General features: G+C 39.0%; 1 protein-coding gene and 1 long non-coding RNA gene across 4 annotated transcripts in view; one reads left to right on the top strand and one right to left on the bottom strand.

The window, feature by feature from the left end:
* The window catches only part of LOC134423807 (uncharacterized), a 117,157-nt gene that overhangs the window by 90,843 nt on the left and 4,969 nt on the right, over positions 1–21,345 (bottom strand). The window lies entirely within an intron of this gene.
* On the top strand, positions 1,915–19,669 carry KNG1 (kininogen 1). Of its 3 annotated transcripts, none has more exons than XM_063167205.1 (11): positions 1,919–2,224; positions 5,087–5,197; positions 6,100–6,184; positions 8,428–8,600; positions 10,312–10,419; positions 13,345–13,426; positions 13,945–14,111; positions 15,526–15,633; positions 16,586–16,675; positions 18,141–18,300; positions 18,646–19,669. In XM_063167205.1, the coding sequence occupies exons 1-11, from the start codon at positions 2,030–2,032 to the stop codon at positions 18,831–18,833; spliced, it is 1,467 nt and encodes a 488-aa protein (XP_063023275.1). In that variant the 5' UTR covers positions 1,919–2,029; the 3' UTR covers positions 18,834–19,669. The 3 variants fall into 3 exon arrangements, with proteins under 3 accessions (XP_063023274.1, XP_063023275.1, XP_063023276.1); XM_063167206.1 differs by having other exon boundaries at positions 1,920–2,224; positions 18,141–18,294; XM_063167204.1 differs by having other exon boundaries at positions 1,915–2,224; positions 18,141–19,669.

Raw genomic sequence — 21,345 nt, forward strand, 5'->3', positions numbered from 1 at the left:
AATGGCATAAAGTGAAACACAGTGCAAAGGCCACACTGAAGAAAAAGAAACAAAATGAGGACCCATTGTGACTGAGTGAAGATTGACTAATTTTTAAAAGTTATCATGTATGAACAAACTTATTTCTGGTTTAGTTTATCCACAGTCTCTAAAGTGCATTTTCTTTAATCAAAACTTGTAGCAAGTGTGGTGAGTTTGCCCTGGCTGGCTGCCAGGTATCCACTAAAGCTACTCTGTCACTGTTCTCATCAGCCAGACAGGGGAGAGAAAATATAACAGAAAGCTCATGGGTCAAGGTAAGGCTTGAGAGTTCACTCACCAAATATCATCCCAGGTGAAACTGACTGGACTTGGGGAAATTGGCTTATTACTAATCAAAACAAAGTAAGAGAATGAGAAATAAAGTAAAAACTTTAAAACACCTTCTTCCCAGGCTTAAATTTACTTCTGATTTTCTCTACCTTCTCCCTCAGCTGGTTCAGGAGGATGGGAATGGGAGTTGCAGTCAGCTCATCACATGTTGCTCCTACCCCTCCTTTTTCCTCAGGATAAGGACTCCCTGCACTCTTCCTTGCTCCAGCCAGGGATCCCTCCCACTGGAGGCAGTCCTTCATGAACTGCTCCAGTGTAGGTGCTTTCCATGATGTGAGTCCTTTAGGAACAAACTGCTCCAGCATTGGTGCCCTCACAAGTCCTGCCAGAAAACCTGCTCCAGCCCAGGCTTCCAGAGGGTCACAGCCTCCACTGCGCATCCACCTGCTCTGGTGTGGGGTCCTCCATGAGCTGCAGGTGAATCCCTGCTGCACCAGTGACCTCCAGGGGTTGTAGGGACACAGCTGCCTCACCATGATCTGCTCCATAGGCTGCAGGAAAATCTCTACTCCTCACCCACTGCAGTTCCTCCCACACCTTCACAGGCCGTGGGATTTGCAGAGCTGTTTTTCTCACATATTTTCTCTCTTCTCTCTCCTGTTCTTTCCCAGTTCCTTTTTCTTTTCCTTCACCACTATGTTATCCCAGAGGCACTACCACCAGCACTGATGGACTCAGCCAGAACTGGATCCATCTTGGAACTGACTGGCATTGGCTCTCTCAGACATAGGAGAAGCCTCCAGCAGCTTCTCACAGAAGCCACCCCTGTAATCCCCTGCGATCAAAACCTTGCCACACAACCCAAATACAGCAAGAAACAGCTGGAACACAGGAGCCAAAGCAATCCCAAGGTGTTCACAGACCCAAAGCAAAGCTATTTGGTGCCACATACAGGAGACAAGCACCAGATGTTCTCAGCCATCTCTAATCCTGGCTTGACCAGACTCAGATGATAGTGTTTAATCCTTTGTTCTTGGGTGTCACATATCTGTAATGATAACAAAGCACTATGATCACTAACTAATCCATAAGCCAGGCAGTCTCCACGTGGCAGCAGAGATGGACTTTCCAACAGGACCATGAAGGACAAGGTTTATCAAGTGCTATTGAAGGGTTATGTGACATTCAACCATATGCACATGTCCAAAGACTTTTCAAACACATTCTGAGTACTATAGTTCTCAGAACTGTTGCAGCCTGAACACTAAACAGATCTATAAAATTTACAAGGTTGTTGTCCAAAATTTCATTGCCACTGTGACCTTCCTGGATGTTTTATTTAAGCCTTGTAAAATTCATTCTCATAGCAGTTTAGGTGTTAAGAAGTCAGAAAGCTACAGCCACTTCTTTCTCTTATGCTTTACTTTGCCTAAACTGGTCCCCAGCTGCAGCCATTCACCCTGCTATCTTGATGGCAGGTGGATAACCTTAGTGTCATTCTGGTGAACAAACAAAGTTTATTTAGATAAACTCAGAAGTTTATTTGCAGTATAAACAGGGTATGATGAGAACCAACCAACCCCAGGAACGCACTCATTCTGTTTGCTTAACTCCTGCTCCTGAAAAACAGAAGAGGTGACTACAATCCTGTCAGGCATTCCTTTTCCATTTGGTTCTTAAAGAGCCTTCTAATTCAGGGGGCCTTTTTCATCCAGTTATGAAGGCCTTCATTGTACTAGCACTCTGCTGTAGTGTTTTCTCTAGCAAAGCCATTCCTCTTGCATTTGAGTTTTCAGACTGTGATGACCCTGATGTCTTTAAAGCTGTTGATGCAGCACTGAAGAAATACAATGAAGATGAAGCAACTGGTACCCAATTTGCTCTATACGTGGTGATGGAAGCCAAGAGAACTGTAAGTAGACTTTGCAAAAAAAAAAAAAAGTTGGAATTGTTTATGCACTTTGAATCAGCTTATCTCCATCTCGTTTGTTAGGGGGCAAGCATGACAGCACAGTGTCTTCCAAAAATGTTTTAAAAAATCAAAGTGACTTGCACAGTAAGATACTTGTTTCCCTGACGAGTAGGGGTGTATATTATGTTTTTATCAGCAGAACTCTGTGTGCTGGTGAATTGCTTACTAATGCAAGGACCAAAGAATAGAAAATTTCTATCACCAACATAATTTGTCTTATTATTCCACTCTGTTCTCTTTTTTCTTTATTGGGATTTCTACCCCTTTCCATCATCTCTAAGGTTTTCAGACCAATGGCAAAACCAGACTTATAAAAAAAATATTATACTCTTGACTTGGGAAGAGCTGGTGCTGCACAAAAAAAGAATCACCTGATAAAGTTTGGCACTATTCTGACTAGTTTGTGAATATTATTTGATTGACACCTAAGTCACAGATCTATCTAAAATCACTAGGTGGTATTTTAGTCAAATAGGATGACAGCTAAAATTACAGGAGAAAAGAAGGCAACATGATCCTTTGCCTGGAATCCTTCTATATAGCCTTAATCTAACAAAAGAGTATTTACCTCGGAGAGGTATACAAAGATGGTATTACCATAATAATGACAAACATTATTTTACTTGAAAATAACATCAGCATATTTTTTCTACTGGATTGGATTTTCATATGTAAACCACAAGAAATCCAGTGTTAGACAGAATATTTTGCACTCCAAAATCACAAGACACTTTTACCCAGACAGAAATTGACCTCGGAAAGGAGCCATGCATTGCTAAATACTTATGGCAAATTACCCACATCTCCTGGCACCTGCCCTCTTGTGTTCCTATTTACACACTAGGGAGATTTCAGCATGTGGGGACAAAGAGTAAAATCAGAAAGGCCTTTATATAATTAGTATTAAGTAAATGAATAGTCTCATTGAACATTCTTAATGTTCTCATTCTTAACAACAGCCAAATGCAAATATCTCCATATCAGAGCTGTAGTATCACCTACCTTCCTTTTGCTGGTGTTCCCAAAGGAGAGAGAGGAGTTTCAGAATTTTATCTTAAACAATGCTGTATTTTTAAGAATACATATTTATTGCAATTATTATTCATCTTTCCTTCTCTAGATAGCCATCTTTCCTTTTCTTAAAAGATACAAAGTGGAAATCAATTATTACTTTGAATCATTGATCTGATTATGATGTTAAGTAAAAAACAGAGAAAATGAATCTGCAATTAAAATTTCCTCATATTTGAGATTCTTTTTCTAAAAAGAGTATAGATTTTACTCCTCACTAGTCTCACAATGTTGAATGCATTAATTAAATAGCTGGTTATTACATATTCATGTACATTCATTATTGATAAGGTAATAAAACATAAAAGCTTACTAGTGAAAGACTAAACCTGCCCCAGTTAAAGGCATAGCTGTTCATAACAGTAATGAAATAAACTAATAGCAAATAATACAGAAACAATGCCTTTTCTTACTATGTTTACTTACTGAAAACTGATTTATTGCAGATTTAGAACACTGTAACAGAGAACAGAATTTGGCTCTTTTTAAATCCAAATAGCATAATCTGATGTAATTCCATAAAAGTAAATTTCTACCTGCTGAGGATTAAGTCTATTATATTTTTAGAGCCCCTTTTATCCCTTTTTACAACTATTATACGAGGTACCTCTACACTTCTTCATACCTCTAGCAAAACACAACAGGAATTAAGAGAAGACAGAATATAATTCTGTGTCTACTGCATCAGTGTAAATCCAGTATATGCCAACCACATCAGCTCAGCCTCATTTTTTTGGTAGCACTAAAACAAGAATTAGAATTTAATCCTCCCAGCAGAGACAGAGAATAATAACTGGATATTTTAGAATAATCAGCGCTAAACTACAGCAGTTGCCTGTTTGTATTTGAAAAGTCACATTGGCAGAGCATTTTTAGTGGCTGTAAAAGGTTAGTAACTTCTGACTTTATATCTTCTCTAAAGGAAAAACCAAACCTTACAGTGTTGTCACTGTCACCAGTAGGCACAGGCCTGCTACCTGTTTATGGCAAGGAGAAATGCCCACTACTGATTTACCAAATTCTGAAGTACTTACACTGGCCAGGCCAAACTTTGCTTAATGTTTTTATTTCATCTAATGGGATTGCTGAGGCTGTCCTGCCCTGCAGCCCAGCCTCCAATGCCTGTAGAAAACCACAGGCAGTGCCCAAGGCTGTCTCCAGAGCACATCCCTGCTCCTCCCTTCCCGTGCAGGCTGGGCAGCTGAGGCTCCCTGGTACCACCAAGCAGAGGCTGTTTGGGCACTGCCAGGCTGCCTGAGGGCTGCTGGTTCTGGGCTGCCAGGGCAGCTGCACAGAAAGAAAGTGGACAGATCTGGGAGGAGGCCAAGAGTGAGAGCGAGGGAGTCAGACAGGAGCACAGTCCAAGCTGGTAATTATGCTAACTATCCAAGCAGCCACCCAAAATGGCTTTTTGGAGTACATTTGAATGACAGTATAAAACCTAACCACTTCTTTTTGGTTCTAAACCCATTGGTACTATAAGTTAAAATGAAGGCAGTTGAGAATATTGTATCCATTATATCAAATATTGTCATTGTAGGTAAGGGCTAAGTAATATAATTAGGTAAGTTAATATTTGAACTACCAAGATCTGAGAGACCAGCAGCTAATGGGAAACCATATTATAAAATTTAAGGTAAATAAATAATACTATTTACTTTTTTGAAACTCTTATCTTTTCACCAGATTTATTACCATGCAAATGATGACATGTGTATTGTTTTAATCCAGGCAGGTCCTGACCCACAGTTTTATGTGAAATACAGAATACTTGAAAGCACTTGTGCCACTGAGGAAAACAAACACTGGCAACACTGTCATTACAGAGTATCTGCAGAGGCTGTAAGTATCTGTTCTCTTTAAAAGTTCTCTGTACAGAAACATAAGGACCAGGACCACAATTGCTTGGGGAAAATACAGTAGAAGAATTAACTTTTTTAGCTGCATTGCTTTTGAAAGCTTATATGACTACAGTCCAGAAATGTTTACAACCCCAAAGTTAACCATTATAGTCCTGAGTTTTCTAGTACAATCCTGAATATATGCAGAAATGAACATTTCAGTGCTTCAATATGAAGGTTCTCAATTAACCAAACATAAGATTTGTGCACTGTCAGAGTGTAAGAACTGTAAAACTTGGTATTAACTATGTGTAAAGGAAACTTGCACAATCAAATACTGACATGGAAACCACTATGGCAGAAATTTTAGCAGAGGGCTTTCAGCAGTGCCAAACTTGTCTGGCTTGTGCTACCAGAGGGCACCCAGGGGAGGTACAACAGGGCACACACTGCAGGGACACTGCACATTCCCAGGGGGTGGCACTGCTCTTTCACTCAGTGCACAGGAAGGGATGATGGTGACAATACAATTTGGATCTACGTGAAATGCCGTGGTCATTGCTGCATACCTTTACTAGTAGAGGGGAAAATGGATAAATACATACTTTATATAGTCTTTAGTCATGTGTTAATTTCCATTATTCTGACTGCAAAGTCTTCAGTTAATCAGTGCACATCATACAAATATAAAGCATCATTCAAGTAATCTGCTCAGTTTGTCCTCTGCTTTCCTCACAATCTGATCCTTTTTCAGTAACAAAACAGCAGGTTGGACATTACTACAAATATACACATGAACCTCTTCCTCAAAATCAGTCTACAACTGTCAGCTGTGTTCAATAGCTAAAGCATTGCATTTTTCTTTAGCAAGTTTCAGACAATTGTTGCCATATGTTTTTGCAGAAAACAGGAGAATGCACAGCTCGAGTTCATATGAATGATGCTGATAAAACAACTAATGTTTCACAAGAGTGCAGAATTTTCTCAGGTATGTAACTATATGGGATAGCTTTCAACAAATACATTTACAAATAAAAATGGAATAAATACAATACTGAAACTTTCAGGTAATTTTAAAGGTAGAAGCTCCTTATCATTCTAGTCAGACATTTATGAATAATCTTTTGTAAGCAACTATTGGTTAAAGATAAAATTTCACTTCACTGTTATACACATATAGACAAAATCAGTGAAGCACAGGAAGTTTCTGGCCAGGGTAATAAAATTCAGCATGTATGTGTAGTAAGTTTCTTCAAGCATAGAATTATGCCAAGTTCAAATTTGTTTGCTTAAGACCAAAAGCATACTAATAACTTAAGAGACCAGATGCAACTTGTCACACTTAAACTTTCTGTCCTTAATTATTTAAGCATAAAATTGTCTGAGGAATTACTGGAAAAAACTTGGTATGACAAAATTGCACCTTCATTTTCTTCAAACTGAAAATGACTGAATTCTTGCTGTTAAAGTTTACCAAAACAAGTATTTACCTCAAACAATAATAGAAAAAAAATTCATTTACAAGATAGAAATCTGGCAGTGATGTAATCATGTATGATTAAGAGACTGATATTTTACACCTTAATAATAAGCAGCACTACATTTTTCACCTATAAGACACTCACATATGACTATTACATTCACATAGGAATTTCCCTTAGTTAAAAGAGATCACATTGTTTTAAAGACTTCCAACTGAGATCTCTGTGCCTGGTGCTCTGAAAGACATACCCAAGTTTGCTTTAAAATATCCATCTAATTACTAACTACAGAAATATTCCCCCCAGTTTCTGAGATGTTTGGCAGCCAGTATCTGCTTTTTGTTCCTAGCTATCTTGTTTAAAGCTGAAATGGCTTTACCTACAGCCAGTGTCTTTCTAGGAACTGCAGTACACAAACTCCATGTTCTGCATTGAACAAATGCTGCATTTGTAGGGCAATGGTGACACCTAGTTGCCAGCAAAAGTTGTGTGAATCTTACAGAGGACACACAGGAAATTTGCATTTGAATCTTAGCTTAGAAAGCAAAAATCCCAATATATGAATTAAATTAATCAGGTATTCAGCCTAAGGAACTCCTCTCTTCTTACTAAGTTGTAACAACTCTAGAAAATAACACAGGTTTGTTCAGCAAAATCCTTATGAAAGTTCTGAGACCACAGCTGGTCTAGAAGTGGGTGTGCTGTTGGTTCATTATCACCTTTGTGACTGCTTACTGAAAATGTGGTCATACTTCTCTGTAAGGTATCTATTTGTCATTGCTGAGTCAATATAAGATGTACTTTGGTCTGCCAGGTGAGGGATTTCCCCACTGTATTGGTACCACACTGTTCAGCCTCTCTGATCTAACTGACCCTGGACTGGTTTCCTGGCTGGTGCAAACTGGCATAACTTCCTTTAAGCCAGTTTATGCCAGCTGAAGATCAGGCACATAAATTTTACTTCAATTCCACAGGGACCACATATTGTCCCACTTCCATTCTCATGCTCACTGACTTGTGAAATTAATTTATGTACTGAACTATAAAATTAATTTATGAAAATCCAGTCCATGATTACTAGAAAGGAAAGAGAGTTAATAGGATTAGTAGTAGGAAACAGGAGTTTGAGCATCCCTGTCAGGCTTGTCTATTCACAGCCAATCCAGCTGGTTAAGCCTGAAGGTAGCACCAAGTGGTAACTGGCAGCCACAATGACTGGTGAGGACAGCAGAATAGTCCAACTACAGTCCCTGGGGCACTCAGAGTCACATATGGGTGAGCATATAGAGCAGCTCATATGGGTGAGCCCAAACACTTCTGAAGTCCCATCCTGAAACACGGTGAGGACAGCAAGCAGCTGCACACTGTGGGTGAGCTTTGAAGAATCTGAAAACCTTTCCCTTAGTTGTAGCTTCCACTGGCTCCTCCCTGGCTGAATGAGTAATGTACCTTCCTTAATGGTGTCAAAACTACACACAAGGTTTTTTCTGCAATTTGTAATTGCTGGAATGAGGTTCACTGCCAAAACCATGCCTGGACCCTAGGGTCATGGATGGCCCCTGCCACCACAACCAGAGCATGTTCCTAAGCATAAAAATGTCTTTGTAGGCCTTGAAACTGGAATATAGGGTTTGCTTATCACACCAGTTAAAAAGCAGGAAAGGTTCTTGCTCACTCCCAGATAGGAAAAATGAAAACCTAAGGCTGTTTTGCATGAAGCCCTATGTTTTTTGGTTTGTTTCTTTTCCAGATGTGTCAAAGATAAGACTTACTGAGGCTCCATGTCTTGGATGCTTTCATCCTATATCAAGTGATGGTTCAGAAGTGTCAGAAATTCTGAAAAAAGCCATTCAAAAGTTTAACAAGCACAGCGGTGAACCTGCCCTTTTTAAGCTTGCGGAAATAAAAGAAGCTAAGAGACAGGTTTGTGCATGATTTTTCTCTAAATTTTACTGAAATAATTCAACCCAAAGCAGGTACCTTGTTTGTTTTGTGTATGTTTCTGATATTAAAGTGGATTAAATTTAATAGTAAAGCATACAAAATGCATATAGAGGGTAGACTCAATAAATAATTATCTTAATTTATAAGGAATCATTAACATCTACCTAGTAGATTTTCAGAGCTCTCAACTAATAGCATACACATATTTTTCTTTATCTGCAGTTGCTTCTAAGCAGTGTTTAGCACCACTTTATTTGCACTCTGGTCTGGCACATGCAACCTGTATCATCTCAGACCCTCCTGGGTATTTCCTTTGGCCTTGTCCTGAGGCTCCAGCAGGAGCAGATCCCTTCTAGGGGCTGAGCCAAAGCTGCCAGCCTGCACAGATGTCTCCCACACTCACCAGCCTCTGAAAGAGCAGCAGGCATCTCTGTTTTTGCAGGCAAAAAGGCCCATTTATCAACAGCTGCTATGTGCTATAGGACAGCTAAACCCCACATAGGAGAAATGGGTAAGAGAACCCAAAAACCCAGCATGCCACTTGCTGCAAGATTTCTGCTCATGGGAATATCTGCTTTGCAAGAAATAACTACTCAGATTGCAGAAATTCTGTGTCATCTGGTATTTCATGCACTAATTCCTTCCCTGTGAAAAGCTTTCCTATGGATTGGTGTGACATTGCTAGAAAGTAAAGTTTCTTATTTGGTTTTTAACTAGTGTAGAACCCAACAGCAAACACAGACTCTTTCCTTTGAACCTGTGTATATTTACTAAGCCAAAAAGCAACTTCTAGTCTCATGTCAGCTTGACTCATTATTTAAGCCAGACTGTCCTTGTTGTATTTACTGATGGCAGCAATCTTCTTTGCTGAAACACAAACTTGCACAACATTTAGGCCACATGACAAAGTGTTGCAGATAGACTGCAATCCAGCAGCTGGAAAGAGAACCATCATGTCACCTCTGGCACACAGAAAAAAGTCAGAGCTTTCCACTTCAATTGATCTGGGATAACAAATTCTTATATTTGATTGGTTTTCTTTTTTCATACAATGTTACCTGGCCCAACAGTTTGATTTTGAGAGGTTTCATGGGTGAGAAGAAGTAGCCACTGTTAGAAAAATGGAACAGCTTCCTGGAAAGAAAATTTTTAAAAAAGGGTTATGAACCAGGACAAAGCAGTGTGTGTGGGAAGGTAAAGCCCAGGATAGACACAATTATGGGTAGATGATAAATGCAGAACACTCAACAAAAAATGATGCCAGCAGTATAAAGTTACATTATTCAGATACTGTTTTACTGTGTCCCGTGCTCAGGAATGCAGGACTTGCCAGGCTGTGTTACTGTAGTCATCTATCTAGAGCAGCTTCCTGTCACGGGCAGTAATAAGTAACAGATCTTTGGAGGAAAGCACAAGAAACCCAGCAGTGGGAGGCTGCAGGCATGCCAGAAGTGGACACCAAATACAGAGTGCACTTCTAACAAAAGCAGGATTTAGTTTACACTTTGTACTGCAAGGACAAGTTTTTTTTGCTGTCCATGAACAATCTATGGTTTAATGAGGGTGAAGTGATTTGATAGATAGAAGGCACTAGATGAGTAGTTTTGCTTTCTTTGCTAATCTCATGTAATAGTTTAACTTTAAAGTTTGAATTATTTTACATAATATATAACCTAAATATCTCTTCCAGGTGGTAGCTGGATGGAACTATATAATTAGATATAAAATTGAGGAGACTAATTGCACCAAAGACCAATTTCAAGATTTAACTCCAGAATGCAAAATCACTTCTAGAGGTGTAAGTAATCTCCAAATCTGTTTATCAAGAAAGTATCACATTAATGAATGGTCATTGAGATCTGACTTGAGAAAATATTTATAGTCTTGCTTCAATTCAGGAACAAAGCTTAAATCCAGTCTTATTCATAACTGTTTATGTAACTAGGACATCTATGTCTTCTGAATCAGTGACTAAGAGGACCACTGAAAGGTTTACAGATTACACCACAGAATCTAACCAGTCTTACACAAATAATAAATCCCTTGAGTTTTTATCCAGATATTCAAGGAGTTACTCATGAACAACCCAAAAAGTGATAATTAAAATTAGCACAATTTCCAGCCTAAGACATATTTTCGCAGGAAGGTCAGTAGCTGAATTATTACTTAACCTTTACCACAGTCCAAATAATAGCTTCAAAAGAAATATATTAACATAATTTATACATAATCCAGGTAAACAGTGCTGCAAACCCAGGCACTCCCTTGGCTTCACTGACCTGGAACTGAAGCAGCTGTACCAAAAATAGAGGCTTCCTCTCTCAACTGACCTCCCTGAACCAGCTCACAAGGGCATCAGAAAGATGATTTTACAAACACAAGGCAGAAGGCAGGAATGCAGAGTCACTATGAACAGTGGTGGTAAAGGCGAGGGGACAGAATGGCATCTGTTTCAGCTGTTGAGGAAATGCACCATTGAGTGCTACATTCAAGAGCCTCTCCTGTTGAAAAATTACCCCTTGTACATCTCAAAAATGTTTCAGAAGTACTGATCAAAAAAGGGAAGAATGACAGCGCTGGTAAACAACAGAAGCATGAGAGTCAGACTAGCTGAAGCAAATCCCTCCACTACTCATGTGCCCTTAAACCTTAAGCAAGTTACTTAACCAGCTTGAGTCTGAGTTTCCCCAGCTGTCACCTAGAGGTGATGACTTCTGTCACCTCACCTACTGCAGGAGCACTGCCTCACTGCTTTGGTCACACAGGGCTTCTGGAATTAGATCATAAGCACTTATTCCCTGAAATTACCAGTAGATCATTGACAGATACTAGAATACCATATTCCAATAATATTGGAATGACCAAATTCCAAGGAAGTTTTCTCATACGTTTAATCAGCTCTGTACTATTATCTTTAAATGGGAGGGCCAGAATTGCACCCTGTATTCAACACACACATGAACCACTGAGCTATACTGGGACATCATTCAATCCCTTTAACCTGGGTAATTAGCCTTGACATTATTCTTCATCAGTTTTTCTAAAATACTGAGTAGATTTTTTATAATTACATTTTCAAGTAACTGTCACGGTCCTGAGGTCTGAATTTTAAGTCTTCCTTCTTATTTTATGGTTTATTTTATGGTTTATTTAGTTTCTTTAGTCTTTGATACAGGATTTCACCAAAACCTTTCTTAAAATCTCTATATATCAAGAGGTCTCTTTACCCACCTTTGTTGATGCTTTGCAGAACTTTGACAAATCTGCAAAATATTACTTCTGTTTACCATAAAACCTCAGTTTCTCCTGGATGTATTCATTGCCCCCAGTTCTTTCCTTTTTACTATTTTTAATAATTGGAATGATGGAATTGGTTTTAGGCTCTATAATCTTTAAAAAAACCTGACAATCAATATCTGCTTTCTCCAAGCTTTAAGATATCAAGGCAGTTTTAAGCAAGTTATCTACCACAGTTCCTTTAGAAGACCTGAGAAAATTCAAGGAACTCAGTAATGTTTGATTTGATAATTGTGTAATTTTCGTTTTTACAGTTTGAGACAGAAATTCCATGGAGTTATCCATAAAATATGATTCTGGCTTGTAGACATTCTCATTTTTCTCTTCAATGAACACACACAAATAGTTCATTTGGCTTCTCTTTGAGGGTATTATTTTCTCTGAGTGGTCCTTTTGGAAAGGAAGGAAGTGGCGGAAGGAAGTGGCGGAAGGAAGTGGCGGAAGGAAGGAAGGAAAAGGAAGGAAGGAAGGAAGGAAGGAAGGAAGGAAGGAAGGAAGGAAGGAAGGAAGGAAGGAAGGAAGGAAGGAAGGAAGGAAGGAAGGAAGGAAGGAAGGAAGGAAGGAAGGAAGGAAGGAAGGAAGGAAGGAAGGAAGGAAGGAAGGAAGGAAGGAAGGAAGGAAGGAAGGAAGGAAGGAAGGAAGGAAGGAAGGAAGGAAGGAAGGAAGGAAGGAAGGAAGGAAGGAAGGAAGGAAGGAAGGAAGGAAGGAAGGAAGGAAGGAAGGAAGGAAGGAAGGAAGGAAGGAAGGAAGGAAGGAAGGAAGGAAGGAAGGAAGTGGCGGAAGGAAGTGGCGGAAGGAAGTGGCGGAAGGAAGTGGCGGAAGGAAGGAAGGAAGTGGCGGAAGGAAGGAAGTGGCGGAAGGAAGGAAGTGGCGGAAGGAAGTGGCGGAAGGAAGTGGCGGAAGGAAGTGGCGGAAGGAAGTGGCGGAAGGAAGGAAGGAAGTGGCGGAAGGAAGTGGCGGAAGGAAGTGGCGGAAGGAAGTGGCGGAAGGAAGTGGCGGAAGGAAGTGGCGGAAGGAAGTGGCGGAAGGAAGTGGCGGAAGGAAGTGGCGGAAGGAAGTGGCGGAAGGAAGTGGCGGAAGGAAGGAAGGAAGGAAGGAAGGAAGGAAGGAAGGAAGGAAGGAAGGAAGGAAGGAAGGAAGGAAGGAAGGAAGGAAGGAAGGAAGGAAGGAAGGAAGGAAGGAAGGAAGGAAGGAAGGAAGGAAGGAAGGAAGGAAGGAAGGAAGGAAGGAAGGAAGGAAGGAAGGAAGGAAGGAAGGAAGGAAGGAAGGAAGGAAGGAAGGAAGGAAGGAAGGAAGGAAGGAAGGAAGGAAGGAAGGAATCATTAGAAGCATGCTTGATTTTATTCTGTTAGCAGGAAGGTATCAGGATGGGAGCTTTTTCGTTATTTCTAAATAACAAGGAGCTGTTTTGCATTTTTCACTCCAGCGTGTAGCTAAATGTGAGGCCAAAGCATTTCAGAATCTTCATGCAGAGATTGTAGATACCATCAGCGACTGCAAGCTTCCAGGTATGTCTTAGGCACTATCAGCTTTGAAAGTTCCAGTTTTCAGTGTCTTTTATTGTTATGCATTGTTATGTATTGTTATTTTTTTCCTCCAGTCTATCTGGACACAGATACTGTTCCATGTAGTAAATGCTGCATTCTCACCCATTCAGACTAGATTTTCCTCAACACACAAATTCACTGCCAGTCACATGCACCTCTTGTTTCACCCAAATCAGGTTTTCCATACATGTAGCTGTTCCCTCTCCATATTTTCTGGCTACCTACAACTGGCACACGCAATTCTTGTTTCTACAAGAGAACTTGTTAAATGTCCCATGTGACACTGGGTGCTGATGTTCCTTTAGATAACAAAGACATGATATTGTTGGTCATATAAACCTCAAATATATTTTATTTTCATTTCATAGACCCAAACATGAAGAGTTCCAGAAAGCAGGGCTTTATAACTGTTTTTCCCAGCCTTTATCTACATTGAACCTTTTTTTTTCTTAGATCTGAAACCTGTTGCTCTCTTTCAGTTGAAGAAACAGTAGTTGCTGCCATTTGCCCAGGTTGTCCAAGGACTATCCCAACTGACAGTCCAGAACTGAAGGAGCTACTGAAGGTTTCTACAGAGAAGTATAATTCAGAGAGCGATGATGACTTCTACTATAAAGGTGGAGAAATACAATCAGCGACAGTTCAGGTTGGGATATTTCACAGACATGACATTATTATTGGCCTGAGCTAAATGTTACCTTGAGTTTGTATTTAGATTTGAAATAATGTTTTTGTCTAAATGCTGATACATGTGGTAACTGAAATATCCAATCAATTTTTCCTGTAAAATCAAATCCATATTGGTTTGCATTCAAAAATTTCCAATTTCTTGAATTTTCTTTTTTTCTTAAAACAAAATGATTTTAAAAGTATGTAAGGAAAGTTGGCTCAGGGCATTTGATTTCTGTGTATCTACCCTACTTTTTACCTTTGTAACATACCTTAGACTTTTAAAGTATAAAAGTTTTTTAGACAGGACTACTCCCTTGATCCATCACACCAATACTCTTCATGTTATTTTAAACAGTGTCTACCCTACAGTTGTTGTGTGGTCCAAAATGAGGCATCTTAATTTCCCTTAGAAATGTGTTGTTTTATATACTAATTTTGCTGCTAATAATACTCTAGATAGATTCAGAAAAGCACATCTGTGCATAACTTAATACATACAGATAAATAGAGCTTGATAAAGGATGAGGAATCAGGAGGATAATATTGGTCAGCATTTGCATAAGCCTTGTTTACTGTCCCAACACATCAAAACAGAAGTTTAGAAGAGAATTAAAAATTTGACAGTGGAGTAGCTTAGAAAATAATTCGTCATAACTACTCCTGAGCATGAGGTGTCACTGGAGAAGGCACTAAAACAACACCAGATTTTTTTCCAAATAGCTCATATTATCTTACTGATAATATCTGTGCCTTTTCTTCTTTCAAACTTTTTTCTTCCTTCTGACTTTCCCTATCATGACAGATATTAGCATGCATACACCTTTAAAATAGATTTCAGGGAAATAAAATTTCATGTCTTGCCTGATGTCCCCAAAGGAAGATATATTTTTTCAAGCTTTGTGAAAAATACTAAGAGAACACATAGCAGGCACATTCTTGAACCCATGCAGTTTCTCTCTTTAATGTGTTTGGCAAATAAGTTCATTTTCAACTGAGCCTGTTCATCACACACTTTGTTTTACTCACATTCCACTTTTCTGACATCACATTTGGCTCTCTACAGTGCTATCACTAATGATTTCATCTGTTACTAATGAAATTACTACAGACATTTAATAATTGTGGGCCCAATATTATCCTGACCTTTTCTGTTTCCTTCAGTTTCAATGCCAGAATTTTTGAGAATCGGAACTGGAGTAAATAAGTTACTTGATTAGAAGCAGATAAGTTTACTGCCAAATATTTTAATATTGTTCTTCACATATGTTGGCCCAGTGGTTAGGACTTGTAGAATACAAGTAGTTTAAGCTTGTAGAAAATCATCTTTCCTGTGAAACCTTTCCAATAAAATGCCTTTAGTGCAGAAAGCTTTCTTGCTAATTTTTCAGGTGGTTGCAGGAAAAAAGTATCAAGTAAAATTTACAGTCTGGAAGACAAACTGCTCTAAGAGTGAGTTTGAGAAACTTAATGAAGACTGTACAGCCACATCAGACAGTGTAAGTAATGATAATCTTGCCAACTGTAATGTTTCTAATGGACAAATTCATTTGCATCAGAAACTGTAAACGCTTAAGTAAAATCGCATCCTGGCTTCTGTTACCTCTTTCAGTAAACTTTTGTTCCAAGAAGAAGGGCAGCTTTCACTGTTTGTAACCCAAGTTAAGAAACCCTGAAACTTGAACCGCAGCTGCAGGATCAGTGCTCACTGCAAAAGCAAAGGAACTTTCTTTTGATAATAATCAATCAAAGAAAGGAGAGGAGAAGGCTGCTGCCAAATGAAATAGCTGCAATACTCCTGACTCTGTGGACTTGCAGCTAAGGAAAATATGAGACTGGATTGTTACTTGTGAGCAAAGGAATGAAATTTCTGGAGTGTGTGCCATGCTCTTGACAGCAGGAAAATGTGTTCTGGACACTGGAAAGGAATGTTGATAGGGCCAGCAACCATTGGCAAGGGGGTTGTTTGGGGAGAGGGCCTTTACCTCCCATCTCTTTTCCCACCATATGAACAGTGCTTACCTGTGAGATTTTAGAAATTGTTAGTGCAGCAGGAACTAAAAGGAAAAAAAAAAGGTTTTATCTAAATTTCCCAATTTTTAGTAGGAGAAACATCATAAACAAAAAATATTTCTTAGGAATATCATGAAGATTATGCAGTCAGTGCTCCAAAAGCGAGAGAGATGAAAAATCCAATTTTCAAGATTTAATCTGAAATCCAAAGTTGAATTCAAGTGTTCACACAGGCATAATACAACCTTGAAAAGCTAAGCTGTGATGTGTCCCAATACAGAAGTATCCATCACTGAGACAGATTTAATAAACACTTGGTTTATGTTCCAAGGATTTTAAAGTATTATTAAAAAACCCATTTCTTTTTCAGGCCCAAGTCTCTCCCTTTGTGTCTGAAATTTTGTTGCCTTAATGTGTTGGTTTTTGTTTTGTTAACAGGCATCACTGTCATGCGATGCACAAATTCACGTGATCCCATGGCAGAATAAAATCTATCCCCAGGTGAACTGCACTGAAGAGCACCAAGCGGTAAGATTCTTCTTCAGTATCCATCCTATTAAGCAGAGTGTAGGACAAAGGCAGTCAATAAATTCTTTATCCATTCCAAATTATCCCATATTTTATACCAAAATTAAAGGAACACAGTTCTTTTAACAGCCTCATTCACATCATACTCTTTTCTCTCATCCTCTAACCTCAACCCTTTTACATCAAAGCCGTTTCACCACAAGCAACAAGGTGATCACACAAACAAAGACCCTGCAACAGGCAGAAGTTCTGCCTGTTGGCTGCTCCTCTGCCTTCTTAGTTAAGCTCTGGAGTATCAAGCTCCATCAAATCCCTCAAATTGCTACTCATACTAGGTTTAAAAGTTTATTTAAAATGTATTTGCTGGCACAAATACCCCACAGATATCCAAAGCGTCTGTGCACCTTTCCATACGAGTCGAGTGGTGCCTGCTGCAGCTGTCAGTGTCTGCACAAGGATCCTCCAATTTCTTCCTACTCAGCTCCACAATGAGCTAGTCCTGAATGTGAGTCAGTTTGAAAATCTCACAACGGGATACAAATATTTTTATTGTCAGATATTTCTGAGGATTGCAGAGACTCCATTGTGACACTGAATAAAGACAGATTACCCTGCCCTTGTAACTAACACCTTCACTCTGCTCAGAACCTTCATAACTACATAGTCATTTGTTATGTATCAACAAATGTCTCTCCTCTGTATTTTCACTACAATATTTTATCCATAACAACTTTCAAATTCAGCTTCAACCCAAATAACTCTGATTTGCAGCTAATAATGATCAGAGACTTTGGAGGAGAGAAATGAAACTCACGTTGTACAGTGAGTGTACACCATGTATTCACAGCCTTTGTCTCCCAGTTAAACACTGATGAGGGAGTAGAGATGACTCAATAACAACAGAATGTTTGATATTATCAACTTTAACCTCTGTGTGTTATTTCCAGGCAGTATTCTGAAATGCATATGTCATATCTAGAAGTAAAAAACTGAATACCTACATTTTATATAACAAGATTACACAGATGTTCTGCATATTCTGCCATTGATGCTATTCAGAGATGTGTTAACTTTCAGCATGAATTGGTGCTATCCATGGGAGTGTAACACTCTAACATGCACCGGGACATTTAGTTCTAGAATCCAACTGTATTGTTCATAAATTAAAACCAGTACATATGTTTTGCTCTCTGTAGTGTAATTCCTTTCTTACACTGACAAAATTTCAGTGATACAAAAAAAATTTTTTTACACATTTAGCTGCTAAAATACTCCAGAATTATTTGGGAGGATGTTTATGTTTGTATGCTTATCTTAGAAGAGAGACTTGTTTACTTTAGATTTTAGTTCAAAAATCTGCTAAATGATTCATGTACTGCAATGAGCCAGCTTCTGAATTTCCCACATCTGAAGCAATTGTTGTGTTTCATGTAACAAATGTGGTTACTATTGCAATGTTTTTTAGGTGTTCTTTGCAAGGAGGCCTCCTGGATTCACACCTTTCCGGAGCACTGTCATGCTAAGCCAGCCACAAGCAGTTTCACAGGCTGATAAAAATGAAGGAGAAAGTGAAAGCCCTAGCACAGAAACAAGGAAAGACAATGGACAGGAACCAGAAGGTGAAGGTGAACCTGAGCATAAACACAGGCACAAGCACAGGCATAAGCACAGGCATGGAGTTAAAAAGGATCATGACAAAAGGCGCAGGCATGACATTGGTTGCGGGCACAGAAGTGGCCATGGGTGTGGGCATAAAAAACACAGTAAAAAGAATAAACATAAACATCCAAACCCCAAATCTTCTGAGGAGTCAAATGAAAGGGGTTTTAATCAAAATGAAACCTTCCCATCATCATCCAGTGCTGAAAGTGCACTGGAGCTGGTTAGTACAGGGGTTGCAAGGGAGGAGACCAGTGGACCTGCAGAGCCACTAATTGTTCCTGATACTTCTTTATTTAATGGATTGCCAGATCGCCCAGAATCTCCTGGCCCCAGATGTCCTGGAAAACCATGGAAACAACTTGTTGGCTTTCCAGCCCCTCCTAGCTTTCCCAGAGAATTCACAAATGAGGATCTCTTGCCTTCTGCAGCAGGAAACGTCGATCCAGCTACAGAAAACAACGAGAAAGACTTTGATCTCACAGATGCTTTAGCATAATTCAAACATTGCAGGATCCTTTTCAGAAATGTTATATAGAATATAAGAAAAATACTGCCTTTTGAAATGTATAAAATGCAAAGAGGCAAAAGCTCATATTCTGTTAGCTGAAATACTCAAGTAGGTCACCAGCACTTCTGGGGACCTAAGACCATATGGCAATACTGTGCATTTGCATATATTTGCAAATATGTAAATCTGTGTAACTCATCTGCCTCAATTTTCTATAAGCACAAACTGAATCACTGCATCAAATCTTACTGTATTATATCTAAAAGAATGGCAGAAAGAATTTTGCAGATTACACTAAGAATCTCGACCAAATATGGGTAAAACAAGTCAATATAGAACAAAAGAGCCTCTCTTAGATATGTGAAATATTTTTTCTTTAATTTACTGGAGTGGATCATTTAAAGAACAAAATAAAACAAAGGAACCTTTTAACCTGGTAATTGCTTTAAAGAAATCAATATTGCTATCAGTCTATCACTAGTGGTTGTTGTGTTGGATGAGATAACAGGGACAGCTGAGAGAATCCTAAATAAAGCAGATTTATTATTCCCTACACATATTATGTTAACTACCTAGAGAAGCACCTTGATTGCCAGATTTTCATTCAGCAGAGATGAACAAATCCTACAGATCAGATGACAAAATCATGAACTCTTGAGACACCTAAAATTTGTGTGCCTTCTTCCATTATTAGGTTGTGCATCATTTTGAGACTGGACTGATTTTCCTGTTTGGGGTATCTTCCAAAGGTTGAGTTTTTGGTGCAATGCATTAGCTAAAAAGCACCAGATATTTCTTGCAAAATAAAATGCTTTCCCTCTGTATGGATGCGATAACTTACTCAGCTGAAAAAAAAACCCCAAAACCACAAAGCAATAAATAAATAAATAAATAAATACTTCAATGCCAGATCAGTTCACAGTTGAAATGCTAATCCATCCTGTAAAAGGTTAGTGACAGGGTGAGGTCCTACAAATGATAACACATCACTGATTTTGCTGTAAAAGACCACATTACTTGAAACCACAGTGGAAATGCCCTCCACCACAGCTGCTAGGATTGCTGTGGCATCGAGACTTTATACTCATCAGCTGGGAGTGGCTCCTTTTGTGTGCTGTGCTTCTACAGTCGGGGAGGAGGAAGGGGAAGTCTACTCAGAGAATGCAAAAGAGATGGGAACAGGATCAGGAGGTCTTGGCATAACAGGCAAGGGATGATCTGCAGACAGGAGACAGCTACCAAGAAAGGTCAGAAGATACAGAAGTGGAAATAACAGAGGCAGGGTGGCATGATATGGCTGGGGTGAGAAGAACAACAGAAAACAGCAAATTAGTGGTAAAAATTGAAACAGAGTGAATGGGATGGAAAAGTGGGTGAAGGTACAATTGTCAAGGAGCTATAAAAGACAGGAACTCAAGAAGGGGGGCAAGAACAAAAATAAGAAGCAAGAGAGGGGTCTCTGATTGTGCAGGAGAGTCCCCAACTTATCACAGAACAGAACTCATACTGCCTGAGTCTAAGCATTCCCTGACAGTGTAGGCACGCCTCCCATTTTCAATGCCTGGTTCCTTTTTTCTAATTGCATTAGAAAATTCATTAAAAGGTATTGAAAAAGTAAGGAAATCTAAAATTAGAAACAGTGCCTGTGAGTAAAAATTCAGCATAGTTGTGTGCATCTGGATGGTTTTTTACACAGTATAACTGGCTGCCACATAAGGATGGATGGAGACAGACAGATATCTATAATGACTGATGGCATCAGAACCATTATACTTCCTTTCACAAAATAATCATGCAGAAGTCATAAAAATTAGCTGGAGCCCAATTTTAAAGAAAGATAGAGTAATAATAACCCCTAGATCCATCACTAATCAAATCCAGCCTTTTTCATTCATTCCTTTCCTTGCAGCATAATATGCAAAGGCTATCTTGTTTTGACAAGAACTAAACTTACAAAGCTATGCCAATGAAAGCCTTGAGAGTTATCTTTAGTTCTCTGTTTCTTTTCTTCTGAATATCTGATTGGTATGATTTTGGCTGCAACTGGAAACTTTGTGTATACTGAATTACTATCAGGAGTACAAGCTCAAAACAGTTTTTCTTTAGATTACAGTAGCAATTTAATAATTACTGCAAAATTACCATAAAAACACATAGATGCAAATATAAGAAAAATAAAGTTTTCTTTCCATTTCCAGTCTCCCTGATGTGAATGAAAGGAACATCATGCTCTTGATGTATTCTCCCCACAGAGCACATACACAACCATGAGTAGTGAGACAGGACTGAGTGGTCATTTACCACGTGCTATAGCGATGATGTGAGGCTCCATTATTGTTCAACACAAAGACGACAATTTCAATTTGTTTATACAATTTACAAAAGTAATTACCTTAAAAAATCATTCTGAATAAAAATCAGTGTTCCATGTGTAAAAATTCTGAAACAGAATGTTTGGATATTTTTAGGACAGAACATTTCCATTCCTCATTGACGTGTT

This window comes from Melospiza melodia, chromosome 12 (assembly GCF_035770615.1).
Source record: "Melospiza melodia melodia isolate bMelMel2 chromosome 12, bMelMel2.pri, whole genome shotgun sequence".
In the NCBI taxonomy this organism is placed as follows: domain Eukaryota; kingdom Metazoa; phylum Chordata; class Aves; order Passeriformes; family Passerellidae; genus Melospiza; species Melospiza melodia.